The sequence below is a fragment of the Aquarana catesbeiana genome, linkage group LG03, assembly GCF_042186555.1.
Source record: "Aquarana catesbeiana isolate 2022-GZ linkage group LG03, ASM4218655v1, whole genome shotgun sequence".
NCBI lineage: Eukaryota > Metazoa > Chordata > Amphibia > Anura > Ranidae > Aquarana > Aquarana catesbeiana.
Window position 1 is genome coordinate 552630447 of NC_133326.1, and position 20517 is coordinate 552650963.

A 20517-nucleotide genomic window follows, 5' to 3' on the forward strand; every position below is an offset into this window, starting at 1 on the left:
CTCCCCCACGCGCTGATCACCGCTGACTGTCATAGTATCGGCGGAAGCATCGGGAGCATTTGCCCGAGTACAAGTACTTGGGCAAATGCTCGGTATCGGTGCCGATACCGATACTAGTATCGGTATCGGGACAACCCTAGTTAATATATATTAATTTTATATTTATATATTATTTTATTTAAAATTTTCACTCTGTTATATTGCAGCCATTTGCTAAAATCATTTAAGTTCATTTTTTTTCCTCATTAATGTACACACAGCACCCCATATTGACAGAAAAACACAGAATTGATGACATTTTTGCAGATTTATTAAAAAAGAAAAACTGAAATATCACATGGTCCTAAATATTCAGACCCTTTGCTGTGGCACTCATATAGGTGCTGTCCATTTCTCCTGATCATCCTTGAGATGGTTCTACACCTTCATTTGAGTCCAGCTGTGTTTGATTATACTGATTGGACTTGATTGGGAAAGCCACACCTGTCTATATAAGACCTTACAGCTCACAGTGCATGTCAGAGCAAATGAGAATCATGAGGTCAAAGGAACTGCCTGAAGAGCTCAAAGACAGAATTGTGGCAAGGCACAGATCTGGCCAAGGTTACAAAAAAAATTCTGCTGCACTTAAGGTTCCTAAGAGCACAGTGGCCTCCATAATTCTTAAATGGAAGACATTTGGGACGACCAGAACCCTTCCTAGAGCTGGCCGTCCGGCCAAACTGAGCTATCGGGGGAGAAGAGCCTTGGTGAGAGAGGTAAAAAAGAACCCAAAGATCACTGTGGCTGAGCTCCAGAGCTGCAGTTGGGAGATGGGAGAAAGTTGTAGAAAGTCAACCATCACTGCAGCCCTCCACCAGTCGGGGCTTTATGGCAGAGTGGCCTGACGGAAGCCTCTCCTCAGTGCAAGACACATGAAAGCCCGCATGGAGTATGCTAAAAAACACCTGACAGACTCCAAGATGGTGAGAAATAAGATTCTCTGGTCTGATGAGACCAAGATAGAACTTTTTGGCCTTAATTCTAAGCAGTATGTGTGGAGAAAACCAGGCACTGTTCATCACCTGTCCAATACAGTCCCAACAGTGAAGCATGGTGGTGGCAGCATCATGCTGTGGGGGTGTTTTTCAGCTGCAGGGACAGGACGACTGGTTGCAATCGAGGGAAAGATGAATGCAGCCAAGTACAGGGATATCCTGGACGAAAACCTTCTCCAGAGTGCTTAGGACCTCAGACTGGGCCAAAGGTTTACCTTCCAACAAGACAATGACCCTAAGCACACAGCTAAAATAACGAAGGAGTGGCTTCACAACAACTCCGTGACTGTTCTTGGATGGCCCAGCCAGAGCCCTGACTTAAACCCAATTGAGCATCTCTGGAGAGACCTAAAAATGGCTGTCCACCAACGTTTACCATCCAACCTGACAGAACTGGAGAGGATCTGCAAGGAGGAATGGCAGAGGGTCCCCAAATCCAGGTGTAAAAAACTTGTTGCATCTTTCACATAAAGACTCATGGCTGTATTAGATCAAAGGGTGCTTCTACTAAATACTGAGCAAAGGGTCTGAATACTTAGGACCATGTGATATTTCAGTTTTTCTTTTTAAATAAATCTGCAAAAATGTCAACAATTCTGTGTTTTTCTGTCAATATGGGGTGCTGTGTGTACATTAATGAGGGAAAAAAATGAACTTAAATGATTTTAGCAAATGGCTGCAATATAACAAAGAGGGAAAAAATTAAGGGGGTGTGAATACTTTCCGTCCCCACTGTATTATATATGTATAAAGCCATTTATTATCAACCGTGTTTACTCTTTTTAAATCATAATGGCATTAGAAACTACCCAAATGACCCTGATCAAAAATGTACATACCCTGGTGATTTTGGCCTGATAACATGCACACAAGTAGACACAAAGGGGCTTGAATGGCTATTAAAGGTAACCATCCTCACCTGTGATATGTTTGCTTGTAATTAGTGTGTGTGTATAAAAGGTCAATGAGTTTCTGGACTCCTGACAAACCCTTGCATCTTTCATCCAGTGCTGCACTGACGCTTCTGGATTCTGAGTCAACGGGAAAGCAAAAGAATTGTCAAAGAATCTGCGGGAAAAGGTAGTTGAACTGTATAAAACAGGAAAGGGATATAAAAAGATATCAAAGGAATTGAGAATGCCAATCAGCAGTGTTCAAACTCCAATAAAGAAGTGGAGACGTACTTGGACATTCCAACATGACAATAATCCAAAACACAAGGCCAAGTCGACTTGTCATTGGTTACAGCAGAATAAAGTGAAGGTTCTGGAGTGGTCATCTCAGTCTCCTGACCTCAATATCATTGAGATACTCTGGGGAGATTTCAAAACATGCAGTTCATGCAAGACAGTCCAAGAATTTACAGGAACTGGAGGCTTTTTGCCAAGAGGAATGGGCAGCTTTACCATCTGAGAAGATAAAGAGCCTCATCCACAAATAACACAAAAGACTTCAAAGCTGTCATTGATGTCAAAGGGGGCAATACACGTTATTAGGAACTTGGGTACGTAAACTTTTGATCGGGGTCATTTGGGTAGTTTCTGTTGTCATTATGATTTAAAAAGAGTCAACACAGTTGATTGATAATAAATGGCTTCAGCCAAACACTAACCATGAGTGAAAGAAAAGTTTTGTGTTATCATTCATATTCTCTGCAAAATGGCCAAGAAAAATAAAATTCTACAGATTCTGCCAGGGTATAAACTTATGAGCACAGCTATATATTGTATACACACACACACACACACACTCTGTATTTCACAAAAGTGAGTACACGCCCCTCACATTTTTGTAAAAATTTTATTATAGCTTTTCATGTGAAAACATGATAATGGCCCCAAACACACCTCCAAGACCACCACTGTCTTGCTAAAGAGGGTAAAGGTGATGGACTGGCCAAGCATGTCTTCAGAGCCAAACCCTATTGAGCATCTGTGGGACATCCTCAAATGGAAGGTTGAAGAGCGCAAGGTCTCTAACATCCACCAGCTCCTTAATGTCATCATGGAGGAGTGGAAGAGGATTCCAGTGGCAACCTGTGAAGCTCTGGTGAACTCCATGCCCAAGAGGGTTAAGGCAGTGCTGGAAAATAATGGTGGCCACACAAAATATTGACACTTTGGGCCCAATTTGGACATTTTCACTTAGGGGTGTACTCACTTTTGTTGCCAGTAGTTTAGACATTATTGGCTGTGTGCTGAGTTATTTTTGAGGGGGGACAGAAAATTTACACTGTTATACGAGCTGTACACTCACTACTTTACATTGTAGCAGTATCATTTCTTCAGTGTTGTCACATGAAAAGATATAATAAAATATTTACAAGAATGTAAGGGGCGTACTCACTTTTGTGAGATAATGTGTATGTATATGTGTATATATATATATATATATATATATACACATACATATATACATACATATATACACACACACACACACACACTGCATCCGGAAAGTATTCACAGTGCTTCACTTTTTCCACATTTTATGTTATGTTACAGCCTTGTTCCAAAATGGATTAAAATAATTATTTTCCTCCAAATTCTACAAACAATATCCCATAATGATAATGTGAAAGAAGTTTGTTTGAAATCTTTGCAAATTTATAAAAAATAAAAATAAATAAAAAAATAAATACAATCACATGCAGATAAGTATTCACAGCTTTTGCCATGACATTCAAAATTGAGCTCAGGTGCATCCTGTTTCCATTGATCATCCTTAAGGCTGGGTTCACACTGGTGCGACACGACAGCCGTCCTACTTTGGATCCGACTTTGCCCTGCGACATGAAGCCGGCATGTGTCCGATTTTCAATGAACGGAGATCCGACTTGGATCCCCGCCAATGCCCGGCACTGTGTTTGGTATGAATCTTTAGGGGGAACTCCGCGCCAAATTTTAAATAAAAAACCGGCATAGGTTCCCCCTCCAGGGGCATACCAGGCCCTTGGGTCTGGTATGGACCTTGAGGGGAACCCTCTACGCCGATAAAAACGGCGTGGGGGTCCCCCCCAGTCCATACCAGACCCTTATCCGAGCACGCAGCCCGGCCGGACAGGAATGGGGGTGGGGACGAGCGAGCGCCCCCCCCCCCTCCTGAACCGTACCAGGCCGCATGCCCTCAACATGGGGGGTTGGTGCCTTGGGGGAGGGGGCGCGCTGCGGCCCCCCACCCCAAAGCACCTTGTCCCCATGTTGATGAGGACAAGGGCCTCTTCCCGACAACCCTGGCCGTTGGTTGTCGGGGTCTGCGGGCGGAGGGCTTATCGGAATCCAGGAGCCCCCTTTAATAAGGGGGCCCCCAGATCCCGGCCCCCCACCCTATGTGAATGAGTATGGGGTACATGGTACCCCTACCCATTCACCTAGGGAAGTGTCAAAAAAAAAAAACCACAGTACACAGGTTTCAAAATTAATTTATTGGGCAGCTCCGGTATCTTCTTCCGACTTCTCCCGGTGTTCCGCCTCTTCTCCCGGGCCCCGCCGCTATCTTCTTCCAGCTCTATTGCCAGCGAGGGGCCCGGTCTGCTGCCGCTGTCTTGTCGCCGCTGTCTCGCCGCTTCTTCTCTTCATCTCTTCTTCCGATGTTGACACAACGCTCTCCCCGGCTGGAATGCTCTCTGTGCGCTCTGCTCTGACTTATATAGGCGGTGACCCCGCCCCCTTATGCCGTCACAATCTCTGCATGCCCAGGGACTGTGACGGCATAAGGGGGCGGGGTCACCGCCTATATAAGTCAGAGCAGAGCGCACAGAGAGCATTCCAGCCGGGGAGAGCGTCGTGTCAACATCGGAAGAAGAGATGAAGAGAAGAAGCGGAGAGACAGCGGCGACAAGACAGCGGTAGCAGACCGGGCCCCTCGCTGGCAATAGAGCTGGAAGAAGATAGCGGCGGGGCCCGGGAGAAGAGGCGGAACACCGGGAGAAGTCGGAAGAAGATACCGGAGCTGCCCAATAAATTAATTTTGAAACCTGTGTACTGTGTTTTTTTTTTTTATTGACACTTCCCTAGGTGAATGGGTAGGGGTACCATGTACCCCATACTCATTCACATAGGGTGGGGGGCCGGGATCTGGGGGCCCCCTTATTAAAGGGGGCTCCTGGATTCCGATAAGCCCTCCGCCCGCAGACCCCGACAACCAACGGCCAGGGTTGTCGGGAAGAGGCCCTTGTCCTCATCAACATGGGGACAAGGTGCTTTGGGGTGGGGGGCCGCAGCGCGCCCCCTCCCCCAAGGCACCAACCCCCCATGTTGAGGGCATGCGGCCTGGTACGGTTCAGGAGGGGGGGGGGGGGGCGCTCGCTCGTCCCCACCCCCATTCCTGTCCGGCCGGGCTGCGTGCTCGGATAAGGGTCTGGTATGGATTGGGGGGGACCCCCACGCCGTTTTTATCGGCGTAGGGGGTTCCCCTCAAGGTCCATATCAGACCCAAGGGCCTGGTATGCTCTTGGAGGGGGAACCCATGCCGGTTTTTTATTTAAAATTTGGCGCGTGCCGAAGTTGGATCATGCAAGACGGCAATCCGACTTTGATCCGACTTCAATGATAGTCAATAGGCTGAAGTAGGATCAAAGTCGGACCAAAGTAGTACAGGGAGCATTTCTAAAGTCGGAACGACTTGTGTCGGACCAGTTAGGACGGCTCCCATAGGGAAACACTAAATTTCACACGTCATGCGACATAAGCTCCCAATGTCGGAGCGTTTGTCGGACCAGTGTGAACCCAGCCTAAGATGTTTCTACAACTTGATTGGAGTCCACCTGTGGTAAATTCAGTTGAATGGACATGATTTGGAAAGGCAAACACCTGTCTATATAAGGTCCCACAGTTAACAGTGCATGTCAGAGCACAAACCAAGCCATGAATTCCCAGGAATTGTCTGTAGACCTCCGAGACAAGATTGTATTGAGGCACAGATCTGAGAAAGGGTACAGAAAAATTCCTGCAGAATTGAAGGTCCCAATAAGCACAGTGGCCTCCATCATCTGTAAATGGAAGAAGTTTGGAACCACCAGGACTCTTCCTAGAGCTGGGCCACCTGGCCAAGCTGAGGGGATGGAGGTGACCAAGAACCAGATGGTCACTCTGACAAAGCTCCAGAGTTTCTGTAGGACAGTTCCCAACACTAATCAAATTCTATGCTTCCAGGTATGATGAAGAGTGTGCCCCCCACTGTCTGTTGTGAACCGTCCTGGCAATCACTATTCTGTACTGCAGTGACCAGGGGTCAGAAGGAGGAACCCACACTACAGCCAGTGGGGGGCACACTTTTTGACCAGCCCAAAGAGTCAAACCAGATCAACGTTGGAAGCTATAATAGAGAGTGAAATTTTAGCAGATGAGCAGATATGTATTATAAAGCTTTTTTTCACAGGTTAGTGCTCCTAGCAGACGAAAGCTCCCTGCAAGAGAAGAGGTATTAGGCCTCGTGCAGACTGGATGTTATAAAAATGCCAGTAGCTTTAGCTGTAGAATGCTGTGTTACAAATGCAAGTTTTTTAGCGTTTTTACGCTTATTTTTAGCAAAACTATATTTCCACAAAAGCTTATGGCTCATAAAACGCTCACAGAATAGTTGTGTTTTTCAGCATTTTTCTAGCTGAAAAACTCCTCTACAAACCCACTAGTCCTGGGGTTTTTTTCCAGCCAGAAAACGACCCTGACAAAAACTGCTGATAAAAGCCTATGTGTGCATGGACACATAGGATAACATGCTGGGGAGTTTACGACCTGTATAAAAAATGCCTGAAGCCAAAAACAGGAGCTGTAAAAAGGCTGAGGGTGCATGAGGCCTTATACACACACTTTTCCTGCAGCCAATGTCCCCAACCTCCCCTCTATTTAAGCACTGCAACCGACATCAGGGTCTTCAGCATTCAACCATTCTGGGATTGCCAGATATCTGTATCTCCCTCCGAGTGCCACATTTCCTTTCCCCTCACCTCTTGTCACTACAGAACTCCGTGGTGACTTAGGAGGTCAGAGGATGGAGCAAAAGCATGCCTCATGGAACACAAGCATCCAACTCTCCTGGAAGTGTCAAAGAGACTGAAGGAAGCAGCCCAGGGAATGAAGCGAAGCTAGGAGATAGAGGATTTCAAGAGCCGCTCCGGAGGAGTGCAGGACACTAAAAACATCCAGACTCGGCCTCTTTCCACCGCTCACAGAAGACACTCCTCCGTGATTCACGCTATGTGAGCCAGAGGAGGGTTCTGTGAGTGGTGGCTCTGCATTGATTATCAGTTTATTCCCATGTGGACATCCATGCTAGATAGACATCATGATTATATAGAGGTCAATTTGTAAAGGTGAACAGTTTGGAGTTGCACTGGGTGAATAGTGAACCTCTTTGAGTGTAAAATTTAAAGAAGCACACTGATCACATTATTGGATTGGGACTTATTCACTATTATTGATTATTTCATCACAGTAGTTTGTGTGATTCTTTTCATGTTTGTGTGTATTTGAATATTTGTTGCACGTTTATCATATGCACTTATGTGTGATGCACTATATATTTTTTTTTATGGCTAATGTATCATACTGTGACACTATTTTTATTTGGTTATACGCCAATTAGCCAATCAGGAGGGAGGGTCTCAGATGGCTGAAGAACTCGTGGACATCGCTGGACCGAGCTGGGGCTCTGGTAAGTGTTAGGGGGGCTGCTGCAAATAGAAGGCTTTTTGTCTTAATCCATAGAATGCATTAAGATAAAACAAACCTTCTGACTTTACAATCCATTTAATGGTTTGAATATAAGAACTTATAAGGCATATGTTCCTAAAACATAATGTGCACACACCAAGGACAGTGTGGGAGATATGTTGGCATATTTGCCTTGGGTGCCAGACTTAATACTGTACAGACTGACATTAGTTGAAAGAGGACATAACTCGTTAGTAATGCCTAAATACTTTCCATAAGAAATAACAAATATACAACAGTCATGAGACTTTGTTTTTATCCTTACCGTTCCTGTGGGACTTTCAAAAATGCCAACCTTCCCGGCCTCTAGCACACGGTACAGCTCTGACATGAACTGCTCCTGGATGGGATATGGAGGAAAGGGAAAGGGGAACTTCGGGGCTGTGGTCTCAGAGGATACATCCATTCCTTAAAAATGAAAAAGTAACCAATGCCTGTAATAAAATCAAAAAAAGTAGTTAGCACATTTTTTTTTTGTTTGCTCTTTGTGAAAGAGCCAGCATTTTTACCACACTGCTTATAAATACGCTCACATTTTCAGTGACAAGGCAATGTTCATCTTTCACATGCAACCAAGATTCAGGTACTTGCTGAAGTGCACAAATCCTATGACAACTAAAAGAGAATCAGGAGATGCTGGGTCCAAAGAAACATAAAGCAAGGCAAACGCAGCCTTTGAACTACCTTGTGTCCTGTTCAGTTAGAATCAATGCGAGTTTGCTAAAATGCAGTTAGCATGCACATCAAATGTAGGAAAACAATGTTAATGAGTATATTTTCTAAAAGCAAATAGACTGTGTACTTCTTTTATTTGCCTTTAGGCTCGGTTCACATTGGTGTGATGCGAGAACCCTGCGAAACCACTGCGGGTTCCCGCATCGCACCCAACTCGCAGGCAGTTCACAATGCCATATGCCAACTTCTGGGAGTGTCAATACAAAGTTATTGACACCCCCATTTCAGTTTGCCTATATCGCAGTGCGAACTGTCAATTCGGACAGGAATCGGATCGCATGGGTGTTCACACCCATGCGATCCGATTCTGTTGTGGACCAAAAAAAGGGTGCTGCGCGAGTTTGGTCCGAATGCGATGCAAATTCAGCCATTAAAATTGTATGGCTGAGTTTGTATGTGATTTGCACTGCAGTGTGCTGCGAATCACATCAGATGTCGGACAGCGCACCAGTGTGAACCGAGCTTTACAAAATTAACACCAGTGATCATCAACATGAGCCCTAAACCAGCTGAATACATTCCTGGTGTAACAAAAAGGTATGCAAAGCCTTACAGTCGACTTTCTTTAGAAAGCAGTCCAAGTAGAAAAGCCTGACCCATGCCAGAGTGCAGCAGAAAAGGACCTTTGCTCACTTTGTAGAAGCAGTGGTCTCTCTGCAGAGGTCTGACACACCCATGCATCAGCTTTGAGTGCTCTAGTTCTGACCCAGTAAGGAGCATATAGGACTTCTGTAGATGGACCACTGCTTCCACATAGATAGCAAGCGCTTTTCTCTGCAGCATGCTGGCAGTGGACAGGCTTTTTACTTCTAGGTGAAAAAGGCAGGAAGTCCCCTCCCAGCCATAACCCTTCTCAGCTCAGCAAAGTTTTAGTTTTATAGCAATCAATAAGGAACAGACAGAGGGAATGGATCCCTGTATCCTGCGATGTTCTCAAATAAGAGAGATTTACTGACTTAAAATGTATTAACCATGCATCCCAGGCCATAGGAAGATAGATAGATAGATAGATAGATAGAACTACTTGAAATGTCCCAAAGCACAGAACATGAGGAGTGCAATGCCGCATCATTGGCCGTAAGAGGTGTGAGAGAAACATGTTTGTAATCAGTGTAAGCAAAGTAAAAAAAAATAAAAAAATAAAAAAATTTGAAAGGTGAAAAATAAAAAATTGTATTTTTCACCTTTCAAATTCAGTTTTATTTTTCATAATTTTGTATCATTTTGCTTATTTCCTTCATTGTGTATTCTTATTTTATTCTATGATTATTAGTCATCAATATTACTTTTATTTTTTATTTTCTTCCCCTTCTTTTTCTCAATCGCTCATTCCAACCTTATTCTTTACATATTCTTTTTGCTTACACTGGTAACAAACACGTTACTTTCTCCTGTCTCGCAGCCAATGATGTGCTTATAAACTCATGTCCTGCTCGTATTCCCCACCTCTATGTCTAAGCCTAGAACTGCAGTATTTCTGGATAAAATGAGAATCACAATTTTTTTGCTTGGAATAAAGATCACGATTCTCAGCGTAACATCTTTCACATTATACAAAAAAATTGGCCTAACTTTAAGGTTTATTTTTTTTAAAATTCGTTAAAGTGTATTTTTTCCCCCCAAAAAAAAGACAGCTGCGCCAAAAACATTGTGACATAAAATATTGCAATGACCGCCATTTTATTCTCTAGGGTCTCTGATAAAAATATATATAATGTTTGGGGGTTCTAAGTAATTTTCTAGCAAAAAATACTGAGTTTAACTTGTAAGCAACAAGTGTTAGAAAAAGGTTTAGTCTTTAAAAAGGGTTATAAAGGTTTGTTTATACTTACCTCCACTGTGCAAGGGTTTTGCACAGAGTAGCCCAGATCCTCCTCTTCTGGGGTCCCCCATCAGCGCTCCTGGCTCCTCCCCTTATCGAGTGCTCCCCTCAGAGACCCGCATTCCAAGGGGACACCCATGCGGGTGCTCTTCCGAGTACTGCTGCTGCGTCCATTGACACAGACGGCAGGACTGGGCCCTGCCCCCTGGGTCCCGTGTCACTGGATTTGATTGACAGAAGTGGGAGCCAATGGCTGTGCTGCTATCAATCTATCCAATGAGGACCCAAGACAGGGGCTGGAGCTGCTGCGCTCGTCCCTGTCGATAGAACGATCGGGTTCAGCTAAGTAAAGGGGGGGCTCTGGGGGGCTGCTGCCCTACAGAAGGATTTTCACCTTAAAAGCATAGAATGCATTAAGTTAAAAAACATTGAGGGTTTACAACCCCTTTAAACTGACCTCATTTGCAGACAGAAGTTTGTCCCTTTGATCTAAAACAGAGGTCTCCAAACTGTGGCCCTTTGCTTGCTTTTATCCAGCCCTTGGGGCACTCTCTCATCCACTGATACCAACAATGGGGCATAATTCCCCACACTGACACTGATGAAGGGGCACAATTCCTACCAATGACACCAATGATGGGGCACAATTCCTCCCACTTGAACCAACAATGAGGCCCTAAGACACCAATTCCTGCAAATTACACCAATAATGGGGCACAATTCCTCCAAATGACACCAATGATGGTGCACAATCCCTCCCACTTAAACCAACAACGAGGCCCTAAGACACCAATGACGGGGCACAATTCCCCCCACTGAAACCGTCAATGGGGCCCAATGACACCAATGATGGAAAACAATTCCTCCCAATGACACCAAAAATAGGGCCCAATGACTCCAATGATGAGACACAATTCCTCCCAATGACAATAATGATGGGGCACAATTGCTCCAAATTACAACTACAATGGGGCCCAATGGCACCAATGATGGGGCACAATTCCTCCCAATGACACTAATGGTGGTGCATAATTTTTCCCAATGACACCAATGATGGGACACAATTCCTCCCACTGACACCAACGATAGGGCATTGTTTTTTCCCCACTGCCTTTGGCCCTTTTCTACTCCCAATGACCACAGTCCAGACCCCCTAAAGTCTGAAGGACAGAAAACTGGCCCTTTGTTTAGAAAGTTTGGAGACCTCTGATCTAAAAGGACCAAGTGATACAATGTTTCTTTTTATTTCTCAGCAGCGAGCAATGTGATAAACTTTGCTGGCTTTTTTTTTTTTTGACAGCTCTGAGCAGAGAACTGCTCTGCACCTGTTACATGAACCGTGGAAATGCTGGATAAAGATTGTGAGGGGGGTTTTTTAATGATTAATCGTGCAGCTCTACCTAAGCCCCAGTGGGTGAGGCAAAATGCATCATTGGGCATGGCTGCTGGAGCAGTGCTGGCTGAGGCCATGCACCTTAGAGATCAGTGCCCTGCCCTCATTATGCTGACACTTCTGGACTGATGATGTCAATATCCTGATTTAGGCAGCACAAAGAAACCTCCTGAGGCTGTAATACCACTTGAACTGATAAAGAACCAGGAAAGGTTCTTTACAAAAAAGCACAACTCAGATAACCTGTGAGCCAAAGTAATGACAACTGAAAAGACAACCTTGCAAAGAAGAGCTACAAGGGAATCTCTCGAAGAGGCTCAAAAGCAGAGGAGAGGTCTACAAAACAGAAAAGACCAAATTAAAATCCCATGGAGACAAGGGGGGGGAAAAATCCCATGGAGACAAGGGGGGAAAAAAATCCATGCGACACCCTTTACAAAGGCTTTTACCAAGGAATTAGATGCAAAAAGCCTTTAAAACCGAATGGCCAAGGCACTTGCCTACTGGGCCAATTCTGACACTTCTCTCATATATGTAAAAATCATTTTTTTTGCTAGAAAATTACTTAGAACCTTCAAATTTTTATATATATTAGCAGCGGCTTTAGAGAATAAAATACCGTTCATTGCTATTGTTTAGGTCACACTTTTTTTTTGCAGCGATTTTTGTAACGCAATTTTTTTTTGGAAGAATACCTATATAATACTCATGCTTAGTATATTCTGTTTTGGTTTATTGTCCTGTTGGAATGTCCAAGTACGTCCCATGCGCAGCTTCCTGGCTGATGAATGCAAATGTTCCTCCAGTATTTTTTGATAACATACTGCATTCATCTTGCCATCAATTTTGACCAAATTTCCTGTACCTTTGCAGCTCACACATCCCCAAAACATCAGCGATCCACCTCCGTGTTTTCACAGTAGGAATGGTGTACCTTTCATCATAGGCCTTGTTGACTCCTCTCCAAATGTAGAGTTTATGGTTGTAGCCAAAAAGCTATATTTTGGTCTTATCACTCCAAATAACTTTGTGCCAGAAGGTTTGAGGCTTGTCTCTGTGCTGTTTGCTACAGAAGACCTGAATGGTAAGTACTGTGGACAACTGGACATTGATAGTTACAAGATAATGAAAAAATAATAATGATAATGAAAACCTTTCACTGAATCCTTTTTTCACCATTAATGACGGGTCACATTCCCATAGGTACATATGTTTTTTTTTTTTAATCAAATCCTTTTTTATTACGTTTTTTAGTTACAATCAAGACATACACACAACCCATGTACTTATTATCTAATCATAATAGACACAAATTTATAAGCACTATTTAAGAAAAAAAAAAAAAACAGACCTCCTAACATTGTATCCTACCAATATCTTTATTTCCCAACCCTCATTCAAGTTTTTACACTGCTATATTTAGAGGTTCATATATATCTAGTGTAATAAAAAGGTCAATACATAATCACAGCTTATCTGTCCTCAAACCCCTTATGCCACTCTACCTAACTGATCGTCGTGAATGCTGAACCCATGGTAGTCAGCCACATCCCCCACGCCTTACCAAATTTTTTCTGGGCAGTTCCTATGTAGATATTTTTTTTTTCTCTAAGTACCATATCATTTATTTGTATTTTCCATTTGCCTAATGTCGGAGGATGTGCAGATCTCCATTTTGGGCCTGAAAGAGTCCTAACTATCTATCAGTACATGGGTATATTCTGGGATCCTAGATCCATCTATCATACCTAAAAAGGCATACCATCCATCAATTCTGTCTTAAAGACAGAGTTAACAGTAGAAATAACCCCTTGCCAATATTGATGGAGTTTAGGACATCTCCATAATATATGTATTAAATTAGCCGGCCCCATATTACATCTAGGACAAAGAGGGGTATTATTACCCTGCCATTTAAACAATTTATCAGGGATATGATAAGTCCTGTGTAAAATGAATAGTTGGGAAGGGGTATGTGTGGGGAAGGGGTTTCCAATCTTTGCCATGGTTGCTTTTTACATGCATGTAAAATAAATACAATTTTGTATTGAAATTGATTGCTTTGTAGGTGCGCTTTTCCTTTGGTGGTTTTTGGCATATATTTTTCAGAAGCACCTGCCCTCATTAAATAGGGCATAGGCACCTTTTTCACAACACTCCCAGAATCCATACAATTTCAGGGTTTTTTCTTCAAGATATACTCCACAACCTTTTAGTCTTCCATAGGTCAAACCCTTCAAGTTTCTTCAGTTCTACATAACTAGAGTTAGCCATGTTTTATCAAATAATTTACCAGTAGGAAAACTTTGATCACGTACCAAATTTCTTGCTTCCAATAGAGATATTAATGGATAATTATCAGGTACATATGTATGACATGACTGGCAGGGGTGGAGGAGCAAATAGGAAATCTTACAAAACACAACCCTGCAGTCTGATCTCTCACAGATCCATTTCAATTTGGACCTCCCTCTCTGAAGCTGCCAACCAAATTGCAACACAGAAATAGAAAAACCCACATACACGAATATGAAACAATTAAAAGGAACAGTATGAAGGTCTATAGAACAATGAGGAAAACCAGACAAATATTCCTTCTATATTTTAGTCAAGTCTCAGTCCTCTCCGCTCACCCCCACTGTTACCTGCTAATGACTTTTTTTGAACAAGCTTTGCATGCCCCTCATTACAGGTTGGGCTGATGACCTCGGTGCCAACCAACAAGATTGTGGCACCAACCAGCTGCCAGAAACATGATGCAGTTGTTAAAAAGAATTTAATAGATTTAATCATATTAAGTTAAATGATTCAATTACATTTAACTTAATAATTAAAATGAAAATTTCATTTGTGCCTGAAAAAAAAATAAAAATGAAATAGTCTGAGAAAAGGGGGTCCACGAAAGTATTTTGTACTTGCTGAAAACCAGGAGATTACTTAGCAGTGCCCCAAAGAAATCATGAAATAGTCCCTCCTGTTCCTTGCCGAATTGACAAAAAATAATGGATAGTCTAAACAGCCTTAGGGCTCATTTAAACATGTGGTGCCTCCTGAACAGCAATCCAAATTCACATGCTCTTCAGAGGGCATTTGACAGGTGGTAAGGAGGTGTTATACTGCTTCCTCACCACCTGTTTAAACACGACAATGTTATATACACATATTTGATCCCTGTGTTGTACAGGTTTTAAACCCTTTCCACTGTTGTCACACCCTAATTTCTTCACAGAGCATACCACCTCCTTTTTCTCTGCTGGCTGAATGTGAGCTGGGGGGGGCAGGCTCAGCCCCTGGCTCTTTTAGGTGGAGGGGGCCCAGTCATGTAAGCTGCACGGGCCCTATGATTTCTAACAGCGGCCCTGGGTGTGGGCGAATGGCCCTGAATGCAGACAGTGCACGTCATATTAGGAAGAGTGGCTGCATCCGTGCGCTCTAATCATTTTCAATGGACTGCCTGCATGCAGCACCTGGAAGTTACAGATGCTGCAAAAAAGCCCGTTCATTCTATTTGGGCCTCATCACCCTTGTAAACAAAGCCACACAGACAAAACTAATACAAATAAAACAGCCCTAATTATCCGTGAGCATTTTTATACGCACTATCCCTTTAACGTAAGTGCTGTAATTAAAAGTGTCTGTGTTCCTAAAGCCAGTGATAGTTCAAATCTCGGCCAGTTCAGCAGGGACCAGCCAAGATTCTAACCATGTATGGGCAGGCTGATTACTGGCTGGGTACAACCAGCCAGTCGGATTTTTCATGAGATTATTGCCAGTGGGTCAGGATGAGTGGCAGGCAACCCCCATTTTTATATGAAGGACAACAATAGTCATCCTTGTGTCCCGGTCATGTCGAGTTTGGTCATTATCCCTGGCAAAAGAGTTTTGAACTTTTCTCTCTATAATTTGATGTTGTACAAAGAAAAGTATATGAAATGTAGGTGAAGGTGCTAAATCTAATTCCTCTCTTTTTTTATTGAAGTTGTACGCGGTATTTACTTCAGACAAGGCTCACACGGCAGGCCTGTCGATCATCACATTGAGATGCCGCCAAAAAGTGACATTCTTATTGAGACTCCACCAGAGTGCGACCTAGACATGGCCACTCCACCAGAGTGCGACCTCCACGAGGAGCCTCCACCAGAGTGCGACCTCCACGAGGAGCCTCCACCAGAGTGCGACCTCCACGAGGAGCCTCCACCAGAGTGCGACCTCCACGAGGAGGCTCCACCAGAGTGCGACCTCCACGAGGAGGCTCCACCAGAGTGCGACCTCCACCAGAGTGCAACCTCCACGAGGAGACTCCACCAGAGTGCGACCTAGACATGGCCACTCCACCAGAGTGCGACCTAGACATGGCCACTCCACCAGAGTGCGACCTAGACATGGCCACTCCACCAGAGTGCGACCTAGACATGGCCACTCCACCAGAGTGCGACCTAGACATGGCCACTCCACCAGAGTGCGACCTAGACATGGCCACTCCACCAGAGTGCGACCTAGACATGGCCACTCCACCAGAGTGTGACTTCCACAAAAAGAAACCAGAACGCCGTGTTCGCTTTATGCTTCCTCCAGGAAGGGAAGATGACACTGATACTCGACGAAAACATGGTGTTCTCTATCAAATACCTTCACCAGAAGACTCCACCAAAACGTTGTGATCGCTCTACACCTCCTCCAGAAAGGGACACTGACACTCAGACGCCACAAAAAAGTGGCGTTCACTGTCAAAGCAAATAAGAAAGAAATTCAAAAACCAGAAGGGTCATCAGCCCCCCCCCCCCTCCCCTCATCACAGATCTGGACAAAAGAAAAAGAACGAGAAAAAGAAACAAAATAGAAAAATAAAAAAAGACAGTATGAGTTGGACCATACAATCATATAATGATTCCGCACTACAGCAATAATAAAGTGCAAAAAGTGCCCAATAAATAAAGTAAATAAACAGTGTGCAAATAGTGCCCAATAAGTTGGGATAATAATATAGTGTAAGGTAATTAATCCATGAATTAGTGTAATAATTAGGGTTGTCCCGATACCACTTTTTTAGGACCGAGTACAAGTACCGATACTTTTTTCAAGTACTCGCCGATACCGATTACCGATACTTTTTTTTAATGTCACGTGACAGTGGGTTTTTTTTTTTTTTTTTTTTTTTTTTTTTTTTTTTAGGGGGGGGGACGGTTTCTGTGTGTTTTTTTTTTATTTACATTCATTATTTTTTTACAATCTTTTTTTTTATTCTTTATTGCAATATGTGTGTTTTTTGTTTTTTTTTATCAGCCCTGTTGGGGGGCTTTGGTGAGATATCAGGGTTCTTAACAGACCTCTGATATCTCCCCTTTGAGACAGAGAAAGAGACCGAGGATAAAGATTCCCCAGTTCCTTTCTCTGCAGCCTCAGCTGCACTGAGAATGAATGGAGAGAAGACAGCAGCTCCTCTCCATTCATAAACTGACACATCGTAATCACAGGAGATTACAATGTTTCAGTTATGTGAATAGACAGAGTCAGCTGACTCTGTCCATTCACACAGCGGAGAGGGGGACAGCGGAGGAGGACAGTGTAAGGGAGGGGGACAGAACAACGGAGGAGGACAGCAGAGGAGGACAGAACAACAGAGGGGGACAGAGGAGGAGGACAGTGTAACGGAGGGGGACAGAACAACGGAGGAGGACAGCGGAGGAGGACAGAACAACGGAGGGTGACAGCGGAACGCCGGAATGGAGGGGGACAGAGAAACAGAGGGGAACAGCATAGGGGGACAGAGGAATGGGAAGGGATGGAAGAGATAGAGAACTCCAATAATTACTATGTGGCTGGGCAGCCCTCAGTGTGATACAGCACCTCATCCCAAAAATTTGAAAATCAAACCAAAGAAAGGGAGTACAGGGATTATGGCAGTGCCAAGAGAAACACAGTATATTCGATTTTAAAGTTAAAATTAATTTTTATTATTTGACAAAAATTGTTTTAAAATGGACATCAGAATCACAAAAACATGGTGTGCATAATTACTAAAAACATATCTGTAGCAAGCTTCACGTCACTTGGCCTGAAAAGCGTAGCGGCCAATTCAGTGGTGAGGTATTTTAGATGCCCGACATGTTTCGCCAGTATATGGCTTCCTCAGGGACAGATTATTGATACCTAAAGCACTACAGTGCACTCTATAGAGAGAAATGTAACAATCAATATACATGCTAAGACAGATGATACATTGAATACAAAAAGGATATAAAGGATATAAGTGTACACATGTTTGCGAGCCGTCAGGGTAGACCAACCCCCACCAACCAAATTATGCCATAAAAGACCTCCCCACAACACCAGATAGCCAGGAACCCCCCACCCAGGCATTCTAAGGATGGAAAATAAATACCTGCAAATCACCAGGAAAGGTGCCACACAACTCCAACAAAGGTCAAAATGGGTAGCTGCAGAGAGCAATAGGAAAGGCCTGGCCGAGTATATATCTAAAAAGGTACAATTATTTGTAGATGAATTCATTATAATGGGTTCTAGAAGGGTCTTATGACCCCCCATTAATTAAAAGAAAAAAAGGAAAAATATAGGACTAACATAGTCTCTGAATAATGTACTTACAGGAAATACTCTTTATAATGAGTAACAGGACACCGATAAATCGCCAATGTTGAAGGGAGTTCAACAACGGCAGAGACAGTATCTCTATAAATTAATAAAGAGGAGAAATTTTGTGGCATATGACATTATCTAGAGGATAGTACAGTTGCAGATTGCACACTGACTATGTCAATAAATGGGCTAGACCAACAATAAGCAGAGTTAATTTAACACTCACCACTAAGTAGATATGGAATGAAATAATAGGCTGAGAGAAAGCCCAAAGCCGGTTACAGCGCCAGATGAGGCAAGCTGAAGAACAAAAGACAATGTCAGCATGGAATAAATCTTTGGAAGAGATAAACCAACTACCTCATGCACAGATGGTCAACAAAAATACCTACCGGAACAGATGGCAGTAAATGCAACGGTGTCCTGTACATCCCTGGCGTGTGTACTGGCCTGGGATGCCGGCGTTCTTATGCCCCCCACGCACGAGCGGCGTCTGACGTCACCGCACGTGTGAGCGGACGAGGGGGAGCCACTGCGCATGCGCCAATCGCAATTCCGTCCGGGCCTACAAGGTCCAGAGAGCATTGCGGTGGTGTCTATGGTGATGTGTAAACACATCACAGACAACCCGCAGTATCCAAACGCCACAACCAGCAGCGTGATACCTGAAGAATGGTATTAATTTCCAGTGTGCCGTGGCTGAAGCGGGCAGAGGAGAATCCAGTGCCCTTCGGTGTCCATGCAGCTAAGGTGTATCTATTGCAGGAGGCTGAAAGCACCAGATCGAGTGTGCACCCACCACTATGATATACAGGGGCCCGTAGGCAATAGAGAGGCTGGGGGGGGGGAGAGAAGAGGGAGGATGGGGCGCGAGGGGAGGGGGGGAGAAAAGGGAAGGGAGGGGGAAAGTGGAGAGGGGGGGGGGGTTGTTATTTTCCATCCTTAGAATGCCTGGGTGGGGGGTTCCTGGCTATCTGGTGTTGTGGGGAGGTCTTTTATGGCATAATTTGGTTGGTGGGGGTTGGTCTACCCTGACGGCTCGCAAACATGTGTACACTTATATCTTTTATATCCTTTTTGTATTCAATGTATCATCTGTCTTAGCATGTATATTGATTGTTACATTTCTCTCTATAGAGTGCACTGTAGCGCTTTAGGTATCAATAATCTGTCCCTGAGGAAGCCATATACTGGCGAAACATGTCAGGCATCTAAAATACCTCACCACTGAATTGGCCGCTACGCTTTTCAGGCCAAGTGACGTGAAGCTTGCTACAGATATGTTTTTAGTAATTATGCACACCATGTTTTTGTGATTTTGTGATTCTGATGTCCATTTTAAAAAATTTTTGTCAAATAATAAAAATTAATTTTAACTTTAAAATCGAATATACTGCGTTTCTCTTGGCACCGCCATAATCCCTGTACTCCCTTTCTTTGGTTTGAGAGAACTCCGATAGGGTAGTATGTTTATAGTTAAAATATAATTTTATTAATAAAATAAGCTGGACTCTTACATTAATAAACTAAAAAACAAGCATAAAACAAATCGTATGGCGTTTGGACGCCGTTCTCACGTCACTCCTGTTTATTATTCAACCTCCGGCCACTCCCTACGCGTTACGTCATCACGTGACTTCATCAGGGGATCCGGATTGGTTGTGGGAGCTGTGTTTATATCTAGTGAAACCGGAAATAAAATCGCGGCCATTTTCCTGTAGTCCGCTGTAAAAAACAACCGCGGCCATTTTCCTATAGTCAGTATTGTATCTCAGCAGCGGCCATTTTGTGGAAAAGACCACCTCTGGTGACACTTCCAGAACGGAGTTCTTACATATTACCTGGAGCTAAGGATTAATGCCGAGTTTAATTTATTAACATCTTGTGGCTCCTTCCCAAACAAAACCGTAACTTCCGCTTGTTGGAGATTTAATATAACGCACAAAATAGTGTATTCCTAGAAATTACTGAGATGAGCTCGGATTAGAAATATGGCTAAATGGTCCAATGGATTCAAGTATATAGATAGATAGAGAGATGAGTAGATAAAGATAAAAATAAAGATAGAAAAAAATAAAAAATAATAAAAATAAAAGATAAAGAATGCAAATATTAAATAAAAAATAATGAATAAAAATAAAATAGAAATAAGGTAAAAAGAAAGTATATAAAATGATAGATAAAAATAAATAAAAAATTATAAAAAATAATAAAACTAAA

At 43.4% G+C, this 20517-nt stretch overlaps 1 protein-coding gene across 5 annotated transcripts in view; it reads right to left on the bottom strand.

Moving 5' to 3' along the window:
• The window catches only part of DDX11 (DEAD/H-box helicase 11), a 226642-nt gene that overhangs the window by 171735 nt on the left and 34390 nt on the right, over positions 1-20517 (bottom strand). For all 5 annotated transcript variants that reach the window (XM_073621668.1, XM_073621667.1, XM_073621669.1 and 2 more), the window contains one exon: positions 8016-8184. In XM_073621668.1, the coding sequence (XP_073477769.1) occupies positions 8016-8156 (141 nt within the window). In that variant the 5' untranslated portion in view covers positions 8157-8184. The remainder of the gene's footprint in view (positions 1-8015; positions 8185-20517) is intronic.